This window comes from Carassius auratus, chromosome 43, assembly GCF_003368295.1.
Source record: "Carassius auratus strain Wakin chromosome 43, ASM336829v1, whole genome shotgun sequence".
Lineage (NCBI taxonomy): Eukaryota > Metazoa > Chordata > Actinopteri > Cypriniformes > Cyprinidae > Carassius > Carassius auratus.
Window position 1 is genome coordinate 6770028 of NC_039285.1, and position 12167 is coordinate 6782194.

General features: G+C 38.3%; 1 protein-coding gene across 1 annotated transcript; it reads left to right on the forward strand.

Annotated features, from left to right (window-relative positions):
- The first annotated feature begins 4511 nt into the window (after nucleotides 1-4511).
- LOC113061224 (chitin synthase chs-1-like) lies at nucleotides 4512-10420 on the forward strand. Its single transcript, XM_026230263.1, is given in 4 exon segments — nucleotides 4512-4722; nucleotides 4806-4966; nucleotides 4969-5050; nucleotides 10374-10420. Coding segments are annotated over 4 exon segments (501 nt in total).
- Nucleotides 10421-12167: the final 1747 nt, after the last annotated feature.

Consider the following 12167-nt stretch of genomic DNA (forward strand, 5'->3'; position numbering starts at 1 on the left):
CTCTGGAATAACCTACCTAAAATTGTTCGGGAGGCAGACACACTCTTGCAGTTTAAATCTAGATTAAAGACCCATCTCTTTAAAGGGGGGGTGAAATGCTATTTAATGCATACTGAGTTTTTTACACTGTTAAAGAGTTGGATTCCCATGCTAAACATGGACAAAAAATTTTCAAAAATTAAGTTGTACGTTTGTAGGAGTATTTCTGTTCCAAAAATACTCCTTCCGGTTTGTCACAAGTTTCGGAAAGTTTTTTTCGAGTATTGGTCTGTGTGACGTTAGATGGAGCGGAATTTCCTTATATGGGTCCTAAGGCACTTCTCCTGGAAGAGCGCGCGCTCCCGTATAGCAGAGCACTGAGAGGCTGAGCACAGACAATCACTGATCAGAGCGAGAGCGTCGCGAAATGTCACAAAAGGAGTGTGTTTTTGGTTGCCAGGGCAAGACAACCCTGCACAGATTACCAAAGAAAAAACAGCATTAAGGGACCAGTGGATGGAGTTTATTTTTACAGAGGATCAACAGAGTTGTGCAAGTGTTTGTGATTGTTCCCTGCATTTCTAAAATGCTTTTTTTACAAACAAAGCCCAGTTTGACGACGGATTTGCGTATCGTTTATTTCTTAAGGATGATGCAATCCCAAGGAAAAAGGGTCACGATTGTGTGTTGGAACCACAGGCGGTGAGTAAAACTGCTTAAAATATCTCTGCCTCCTTGTTAGTGCGTCCGCCTCCCATCGGAGACCCGGGTTCGAGCCCCGCTCGGAGCGAGTCGTTGCTGCTGCTGCTCTCGTTCAGTTTCAGCCTTCACAGCTGTCACAGCTTCCAAACGCTCTCAACGCAAAAGCCTACTCGCGCTCATGATTCTTTAGCTCTGCCCACACGTCACGCCTCCAGACGCTCTTGTTTTTCCAGGAAAAATCGGTAAAGACTATCTTTCTCTTATGAATATAATAAAACTAAATACTTTTTGGAGTTATGAAGGATGCACTACTACTCTATAGGTACTCAAGATTAACAGGATTTTGAGTGAAAACGAGCATTTCACCCCCCCCCCCCCTCTAACCTGGCATACACATACATAACATACTAAAATGCTTTTAATATCCAAATCCGTTAAAGGATTTTTAGGCTGCATTAATAAGGTAAACCGGAACCGGAAACACTTCCACTTCACATAACATGTACCTTCTACATCATTAGAAGAATGGCATCTACGCTAATATTTGTCTGTTTCTCTCTTGTTCCGAGGTCACCGTGGCCACCAGATCCAGTATGTATCCAGACCAGAGGGTCACTGCAGTCACCCAGATCCAGTACGTATCCAGACCAGATGGTGGATCAGCACCTAGAAAGGACCTCTACTGCCCTGAAAGACAGCGGAGACCAGGACAACTAGAGCCCCAGATACAGATCCCCTGTAAATACCTTGTCTCAGAGGACCACCAGGACAAGACCACAGGAAACAGATGATTCTTCTGCACAATCTGACTTTGCTGCAGCCTGGAATTGAACTACTGGTTTCGTCTGGTCAGAGGAGAACTGGCCCCCCAACTGAGCCTGGTTTCTCCCAAGGTTTTTTTCTCCATTCTGTCACCGATGGAGTTTCGGTTCCTTGCCGCTGTCGCCTCTGGCTTGCTTAGTTGGGGCACTTCATCTACAGCGATATCATTGACTTAATTGCAAATAAATGCACAGACACTATTAAAACTGAACGGAGATGACATAACTGAAACTGATTTTCAAAGCCTGGCTACGGCCATGGACATGGTGTGAGTCTTTTAATGGGTTCTTTCATAACCCTGCTTGTTTTAATGTTTTTATGAAATATCTGTACTGACCTGTTGATCATATTATTTACTGCCATGAGAGCCACAAAAGTAAGACTGTTGTAGATTGCTTTTTGGCGGGTGTGCTTGCGCTGTCACGGTCTTGTTCATTTCCGATATTTTGTTGTGGCAAAAAAAAAGAAAAAAAAGATGGTGGCTCACGACAAATATTGGATTTACACCATTTGAATCTTGCACGCAGGACATGCAAATTCAAGATGCTGATGGTAAAACAAATTACAAGACAAAGGAAGTTCCTCAGATTTGATTTAGAGGCGTATAAATTCCGTGCTTCACGGCGTTCGTGTGCTAAATTACCTTGACTATTGTCTGGTATTAGTACAATCACAGACTCGAGGATGCTCTCATCGAGATCTTGTGCTGAATCATCTGAGCAGGACATCTGTTTGAGCCCTTGGAAATTGTCAAAAAACTAAAACAAATCCAAAGACAGTCCTAGTTTTAGCTTTATCCTCCCTCAAAAGAGTTGGGGATTTACAAGCTCTTTCTATTTCCTTTTCGTACATGGATTTTGCACCAGGATTTGTGAAAGTTTTGTTGTGACCAAGGCCTGACTATGTCCCTGAGGTTGATTCAAATCCTTTTTGCTTCCAGCAGGTGGTCTTGGAGGCTTTCTTCCCCACGAAGGCGGTGTTAGGAGATTTAAGCATTTGTCCTGTGAGGGCGCTAAGATCTATGTTGATTGTACAGCCCGATGGCGTGAGTCCGACCAGCTGTTCAGTTGTTTTGGGAGTAAAAATAAAGGTTGTGCTGTCACAAAGCAACACATGTCCCATTAGCTGGCGGAGGCTATATACTTAGCCTATGAGGCATGCGGCTTTGCTTTGCACTTAGGAATTCAAGCTCATTTTACGAGGACGGTGGCTTAATCACAAGCCTTCATTTGTGGGTCTTCTATGGATGATATATGTGCTGCAGCAGGATGGACCTCAACGTGCACTTTTGTCAAATTTTACAGCCTGTGTGTGAGGATGGCTCCTGGCTCTCAGGTTCTTTCCGTTTGAGCATATGCTTTCCTTGGATCCCAGCTATCTCAGGTACGTCAGACGTGATGGTATAGCATTTCCATACAGTGATGTCACCGCAGCATCGAAGTGACCTATGAAAGGGAATATGTCAGTTATGTATGTAACCACAGTTCCCTGAATAGGGAACAAGATGCTGTGGTTAGGGCCATTCCGTACCTTGTTAGCGTTTCCTTATTATCATTAAATAGTAGAGCATGGAGGTATACTATAACGCCTGCGTAAGGCGGTGCAAAGTGCTATTTGGCCAATAAGATTGGAGGGATGGTACAGGGCTTCAGACATTCATCACACCAAGAGGTTTTCCCATACGGTGATGTCACCGCAACATCTCGTTCCCTATTCCGGGTGGATATCTCGAAGAATGGAGGGGGAGAAGTCCAGGGCCTCCCTTACCAAAAAGTAGTATACTTTAAGTTTATTTTACTAAGTATACTTAAGTAAAGTTGAAGTATATTTTAAGTATACTTTATGTAGCAATTATACAAATATCAGTGTTCTAGTAGTATACAGTACTTGAAAGTGTGCTATTTTTAGAATATAAAAGTATACTTTTAAGTAAACTTTAAGTATAACAGTAGTTTAACTCTGTTTTGTAGTTTGTACTGCAATTATACTAAAAGTGAACTTATGTATACTGATAGTTTACTAATTAAATAATTTGTACACTTTGAAGTATAGTCCCAGTAAACTACTAATTTAGTAGTTTTATACTACAAGTATATTCATATTTTCTTTAAGTGAACTTTACATCATACTTTAAGTATACTACTATGTCCCTATTTACAGTAGGTTTGTATTTTGTACGTATTTTGTTGTATGAATATCTGAACATACAAAACATCCAAAGAAAGAACAGGTTATCTGCTTGTAAACAGAAACATTTTATTCTAGCTTCATGCTTTCTTTTTTTAAAAACACTTTAATGTGGGTAAGTTGAAAAAAAAAATAAAGGAATACAATTTTGAACAAAAAGCTGAAAAGGACTATGAATTGGATTCAGAATTATAATCAAAATGTAGATGGAGTCGATCAACACCCCAAAGCTTGAATGTAACTATTAACTCTTCATCGGTCGACTTCTATAAGGTTACAGTTTTGATGGTTTCATGTCAGATGATCGTGTTACATGTGCCAGTATCTGTTGTTTCTTTTTTCTTCTTCACTTGTGTTTTTTTTTTTTTCTGTACAGATGTTTACTAGCGCCATCTACGTATAATAATAAAAACTTGGATTCTATGAGTATAGCTCAAATATATTTAGAGTTATTGTAAGTATAAGTCAAGTATAAGTCATGTAATTTTAAGTATATTTCTGAGGAGTACATGAAGCCCATTTCTGAGAAGTACATAAAAAGTAAACTAAAAGCATACTTTCCTATTTTTAGTTGAAAAGAAATATACTAATAATACACTTGAATAAACTTCTTTTTCTTAAGGGTAGACATATACTCGTCTTTGAAAACCATGAAAACATGGTCTAGTCTATATTAAGTACACTACTAAATTCTACAATTAATAAATAAAATCTGACATCCACTATTCTGGAATCAGACAAAAGATCTATTCTAAAACTTCACAAGAGACTACTTATTTATAGATGAACAGGGATGAATTGACTGAGATAATTTCTTCACTATGCTTGAAGGGCCCATGGTGTGGTATCAGAAGTTTGAATATGCAGTAGGTCACTGGCTACAAAAGACTGCAGAGCACGTGTTCGGCTGTGTACTGTGCAGTCCTGGATGTTTCAGTCTTTTTAGAGGAGCCGCACTCATGGACGACAATGTCATGAAGAGATACACAACCAAAGCCAATGAAGCCAGCCAATACGTCCAGTGTGATCAAGGTCTGCTTGAATCTAACAACTGACAAATAATACCAATTAAACCTAGACTAACATAATTCCCCATCTGTTTGGTGTAATGTCAGGTGAGGACCGCTGGTTGTGCACTCTGCTGCTGCAGCAGGGCTGGAGGGTGGAGTATAACACAGCATCTGATGCATACACCAATGCTCCACAGGAATTTAAAGAGTTCTACAACTCTACCTTGGCCAACACCATTGACCTCTTGGGTTCAGGAGAACTGACCTCTCAGAGGAAGGAAGCTCTATCTCAAAACCTTACATCTTGTACCAGATTATCAGCATTGTCCCTTCCATCCTGGGCCCTGCCAGTATCTGTCTCATGATATCAGATAAGGTTTCCAGTAAATTTGTCCTTATTAGATGCATTATTTTGTTTTAGAAATATGGCATCATAGTGATGTTTTTACAGTAACATTTGTCCAAAATATTTATTAAAGTGCTTTATCTTGCAGGAAGCTTTGTGTTCAACTTGAATGTGGATGAAAATATAGCCCTAGATTTGGCCATAGTGCCCCCTACTGTCTACCTCATCCTGTGCTTTAAACTGAAATCTGACACACAGATTAAAATCGCAGCAATCATGAGTGTACTCTATGCATTTCTCATGGTGGGAACAATTCTTTCAATCATAGGTAACTTTTTTTTATTTTCCTTCCAGTGTTCCTTCCAGCGTTTTCTTTTTCAGTTGGCACAGTAAGACTTCAGCAAGGATGCATTAAAGAGATAAAATTTGATGATAAATTTGATGGTAAAAAACTTTGCAATGTTTCTTAAATAACCGAATATCCATGTTATAAAATAGAAATTCTAATATTCACACTTTAAATTTACCATTTGACCACACTAAACTACCATTTCAATACACTAAACTACAACAAATTTTTTTTTTTTACCATCTCGCTGATTAGAAATTAGCATTACATAAATATCAACTGATATGTTTTAATGCCTCTTTTCTCACACGTTGCAGGATGAAATCAATTTATAGAGGGAACTGCAGAAGAAACATCTGGAACCTCTTAAAGAGAATAAAAGAGCAACAGGAAAAAATTGCTAATGTTCTAAGATAACTTTGGGCCTGTATTCACAAAACATGTTATTCTATTCACAAAGATGCTGAGAAAAACATTTCCTAAAGAATAGAGAGAAGTCTTAATCTAAGGGAAAGGGCGGGGTTGACCTTGTTGCTATGGATGATGTCAGCGTGCTTATTAACTATTCACACAGTGATTGGCTAATAGTCTCCATCAGGGATTTATTCACAGAGATATTGTAGAGCAAGATGTTGCCATATATTAAGATTTAAAAATACACATTTTGTCACCTTCAAATTCAAAGATTTTAAAATGCAGCCTAAGTGTCACTAATTAAACAAGTATATTTTCAGCTAATTGTCAGCTTCTTGTATGCGTCTCATAAGCAATTAGTGAATATACATATAACAGCCTTTTAATTAACAGAGTAGAGTAATCATGGCTGATAGTAATACATAGAAACTTAAAAAAATAAAAATAAAAATAAATAAACTCCAAAGCCAAAGACGATACCTTTTTAAAAGGTTATTATCATCAAATGTGTCTAAACCGTTTACATTCATAGGCAGACGCCGGCAATGGCCATTTCAGGATAGTTTGTGGTTTGATCTTAGTGACTTGGGAGTCCTCTTCACAGCTCCTAACTTTCACAGATTTAGGAGCTAGTTTTAGAGCTAATACACGTTGTGAAATACTCTTAGAGTAAAAATGTAAGAACCCTACATTTAGAATTGACATGCCCATTATTTCTAAGATTTTCTCCTAAATCGGCAAGTTATGAGCTACTATTTTTGCCTAAAGATGTTTTGTGAATACAGGCCCATGTGAGCCAATTGATCACACACAAAACCATGCCATTATATATATAAACTATAACTTCAATATGTTTTGTATTGAATAATTAATGTTAATAGTCCGGTGGATACTAATATATTGAAAATAGAATGTTGTGAATATGTAGTGTATAAACCTGAATGTTCTGTTGTAGAGTAAAAAATCATTCCTGCCAATTAACTGATTTAATTATTTTTTTTATTGAATTAGTTGATATGCCAAGTAATAATCAAATAATCACAATCAATCACATAGTATTGAATATTAGCATTCAAAATGATAGACATGAAAAGAAATGGCCATATTCCATATACCATGCCTGTATGGAGCCAAAAGAGTCTCAATAAAGATAAATGCACACACTACATTCACATATGTACACATAGGATTCATACATGCACACACATGATTCATAATTATACACACAGGATACACAAATGCGCACAAAATTTACAAAAGCCCACACAAAAATTAAAAAGAACTGAAGATTCACAAATGCATACAAAATTCAGAAATGCACACAAAATTCAGAAACACAAACACAATTCAGAAATGCAAACAACATTTACAAATGCACTCAAGATTCACAAATGCACAGGACAAGATTCAGAAATATATTTCTGATGCACACACACATATATCTTGATTTACAAACTGCTTGCGGTCTGTGAACTTGACTGCATTTTTTTTTAAACAGGGAATGATCAGCAACCAATCAGATATCTCCCTTCTTTTAGCCAACCACAAGAACGCACTCCACGTGGGGGATTGTTTACTTATAAGCCAATCACATGAACGCATTCAAACAGCTGCAATATGCCTGTGGTGCAGCATATTACAGCCTACTTATTTATGAAATTGTAAGAAATAACATGTTTGTTTAGATTACAATTCAGGTTTATTTTTTATTATTTTTTACAAAATATAAATTAAACAATGTCTCAATACATATCAAAAGTTAACCATGGATTCATAAATTTGCAATAGGCAATTATTTCATTTTATTGAAATATTTTAATGAAAGTAAAAAAAAAATGTACACCTTTTTGAATATTTAAGTATATCTAAATATTCTTTTGGATGCAATATAGAAGTCACTTTATATTTTCCTTCACTTTACGTGAGGAAAGTGAATCGTTCGCTGAGGAAAGTGAGTCGCTCGCTGCGTGAGGAAAGTGAGTCGTTCGCTGCGTGACTCGTGAGGAAAGTGAGTCGTTCGCTGCGAGAGGAAAGTGACTCTCTGGCTGCGGAAAGTGAGTCTCCTGCTGCGCAAAGTGGGTGTCCGGCTGCACAAAGTGAGTCGCCGGTTGCCTGAGGTAATTGAGTCGTTCGCTGAGGAAAGTGAGTCGTTCGCTGCGTGGGGAAAGTGAATCGTTCGCTGAGGAAAGTGAGTCGTTCGCTGCGTGAGGAAAGTGAATCGTTCGCTGAGGAAAATGAGTCGTTCACTGATTGGCTTATAAGTAAACAATCCCCCATGTGGGGTGCATTCTTGTGATTGGCTAAAACAAGGGAGATATCTGATTGGTTGCAGATAATTCCCTGTTTAAAAAAAGGCATTTGTGTGTCGAGCCAAGTCAGGGGAGTCTCAAAATTCACACACAAATGCAGTGTCGCAGACCGCAAGCAGTTTGTAAATCAAGATATATGTGTGTGTGCTTCAGAAATACATTTCTGAATCTTGTCCTGTCCATTTGTGAATCTTTAGTGCATTTGTAAATGTTGTTTGCATTTCTGAATTGTGTGTGTATTTCTGAATTTTGTGTGCATTTCTGAATTTTGTATGCATTTGTAAATCTTCTGTGCTTTTTAAATTGTGTGTGTGCATTTGTGATTTTTGTGCGCATTTGTGTATCCTGTGCGTGTATTTATGGATTATGTGTGTGCATGTATGAATCCTATGTGTGCATATGTAAATGTAGTGTGTGCATTTATCTTTATTGAGACTCTTTTGGCTCCATATGCCTGTTACATGTATGAACTTAACAGAGGTGGAAGCAAGCAAAGGCTCGTTTTAAAAAGGGGGATATGTTGAAGCGTTACTTTGCACAAACGAGAGAAGAAAAATCACAGCAAAACTGCCGATTCAGCCCCTGGTCCAGTTCTCCTCCAGTAGCCAGTAAAAGTCCAGCAACTGCTTACAGCGTCATAACACCATTTATACAGCTCAGCTCAGGAGCGCAGGTGAATGAAATCGGTACCTAATAAATAAAGACACGTAACAAAACGTTTGGCCACTAGGGGGCAGCCATAATTAGTACAAGCCATTACTTGAGGAATGATATAAATGTCATGCATATGTAACAATGCCACTATATTTCTTTGTTTCTTTTTAAAAATGTACCACACTAAATTAATGTTAAATTGGCAGTCATTTATAATCTATGTATACTGGTAATTTGTGGCAGCATTATAGAAAGAGCAGCATGTAGAGACTTAATGTAGCTTATAATGATGGTATGAGATTGCTACTTAAGGTGCCACTATGGAGCAGTGCAAGCCAAATGTTTGTCACTGCTCTTTTTTTTTCTTTTTTTTTCTTCTTTAGCATACATTACATAAAATGTATTAACAATAACAGAATAACAGATTATTCTAAAGATTTGTTTGGGTTTAAAAAAAAAAACAACAACAAAAAAACATCCTTAATGTGTAAATTACAACTCATTTTAACTTTAGAAAAACAGTAGACACTCAAATCTTTCCAGAAAAGTGATGAAACATTACATGAGAGAATGTTTGTCAGTGCTCGTGTGCCAACTTGCGCTGCTTTGTTGCGTAATCTTACAGGTGTATGTTTAGGTTATCAGAATCTACAAACAGTATAATTGTAACACTGACGAACTTGGCACTAATTTCAGTCAAGCTTTTTTCAAATTTGTGGAATCATTGGCGTTCTATTACACTCGTAAATATGTTTTATTGTGGATTTTTGTCCTTGTGTGTGTTTTTGTATGTTGCTATTGTTGTGTCTGTTGGACCGAGTGTGTCGTTAATAAAGTTTTGAATTGAATTGTAGATAGAAATATTTTAAAACCTTTCTTTATATATGCCTTTTCAGTTTGTTTGAATACTTGTACACTTCTCTTTCTGAGACAGATGGAGCGCAACCTACAATATTAGCTATTTTTTTTTAAATGCTGAAAAAATTAGCTATGTAAATGCTATGGTAACCACGGCTAGGCTAGGAAATGATGTGATGCTACGATTACTATGAATGCACTGAATGCTATGAAACAAAACACTTAACGTTACAGATCTCAGTTTTGTGCTAAAAAATTTAATTAACAACTACAAACTTCTTTTTAAACCCACCAGCATACTTTTGAATTAAAGACTTTAGTAAAGCCATCCTTAGTTTTTGGAATGGGGTCATTTGGGGTCAGATATTTTTGTACATTCGTTCTAAAAAGTCTAAATAACAGTGAAGCTAAAAATTATGAGATAACTACAAACAAAACCCCATTCTATTATGCTCAACCCTCTTCAATGATATTCCCTGGGTATGATTCAGGCTCAAACTGATAAGATAATATTGACACCATTGTTTACCATACACTGGAGCACATGCAACTACCTGGACTGTAAAATGTAATAAGTTAAGAAAAAGTGAGGAAACCGATTGCCTTAAATTCATTAGTAATGTATCTAATTAGATAAAAATGTTGTCTCCTGTTACCCGTCTCTGATCATGTGAGTGTTCTCACTTGTTCCTCATGTTCTCAGCCTCTTTATATTGTGCTCCCTTTCTCTCTTGTGTTGTCAGTTCATTATTTCAACTTCAACCCGAAGGTTTCATCGTGTTTGGTTTAAGTTTCTTGCCTGTCTGCTATTCTCTCCTGGGGAATGAGCTACTGGTGACCTCCCTGTGTCTGCCAAGCTGCTAGGCCTGTGCAATGCCTGATGTATCACGAGTGTAGAGTGCTGAGGAGTGCCAGGCCACCGCTGCTTACCTCTGGCCTCCAGCTTCGCTGCCTTCACTGGTCTCTGGTGGTCAGCTATCCTGGACTGGACTCTGTGACCTTTCACCCAAGCTTGCCTGTCTTCAAGTCTTTCCAGCCTAGTGTTTGGACTTTATTCACTCCCCTCCTTTTCATCTTTGGTCTCTTCTCTGTTGTCCCTACCTTAACTCATATCACTGAGCATGACATTGACATTGGGGCCCAAATGGTAAAACAACATGCCTGTTGAGTGAATCCCATGAAAGGGGAATTGTGTAAGGAGGTGGACTATCTACTTACAATTTACCAGAACTGAGTTTTAGTTCTTGGCTTATTCAACCTTTAGAAAGAACAGGATATAATGCTTACTTGGACAATGTTGTTCTCTATAGTTCTTTGAGTCTCAGGTCTGGCAGGAGTTGTTGTGAGGGTGAGTGAATAACCAGTGCTCTTTTCCACCCTCAATAGCTCAACTGAGGTGAGAACCTTAAACAAGGCACTGAACCCCAAACTGCTCCCTGGGTGCTGCAGCAATATGGCCGCCCACTGCTCTAGGTGTGTGTTCACTACTGTATGTGTGCACACTTAGATTGGTTAAATGAAGAGCACAATTTCTGAGTACAGGTCACCATACATCACTTCGCTTTCACTTTCACCTTTGAATAATCAGATGAGCCCAGAGAGGCCTATGGTCAGAAAACCTGCCTTTGAAAATGCTATAGCTTTATTATGAAATTCTCCTGTGCTGAATACTTCTAAATTTGAGAAACTCCCATTTCAGTTGATTCTAGCAGTTGTAGTGAAAGCGCTGTCCTTTTACAGAAGGATACTGATAGAGTTTAGCACCAATTACTTATTTTTCATATTGCTCAAATGTTCCCTATGCTTGTTGATTATTTATTTTTATATTTTTCAAACATTTATATTACATTCCTTTTCCATCATAAGTTAATGAAAAAATATGAGGGGTAAGTGTTGATCATGATATTATCCACTTTTAAATGTCTATGTTAGAAAAAAGTTACGAGCATTATATCAATCTTTTTCCTTAATGCAGAAGTAAGCCTATAGGTGAGACTGTCACGTCCGGGAACACAGGAGACGGAAGATCCAAGAGCAGTGTGAGATTTTATTGGGCAATCCAAAATCAGAGTAAAAACAAGCCTGGGTCGTAACCAAACATCAGTCCAAACAGAAACAAACACACAAACAAACAGGAACAAGAACAGGAACTTGAAGACTAGGAATGCAAGGAAACTTGGTGACGGAAAGTAAGCACTCCATGCAGACAAACAGAAAAGGACTGGTTAATATAGGGAGGATAATGACTAACAAGTGAAGACACTAGTGAGACACCCAGGGAAACAGAGACCAGACAGTGTGACATTACCCCCTCCTCCATGGAGCAGCTACCAGATGCTCCACCCGAAACCAAGAAGAGACCAAGGAATACAGAGACCAGGAGGGAGGGGAAGTGGCGGAGGACCAGGGAGAGGGACGGAGGGCCAGGTAAAATGGGAACAGAGACAAGTGCAATTAACAAACACAAGGAACCCAGGTGGGAGGTGGATCGGCGGAGGACCAGGGGGAGGGACGGAGGGCCAGGTAATATAGGGAAA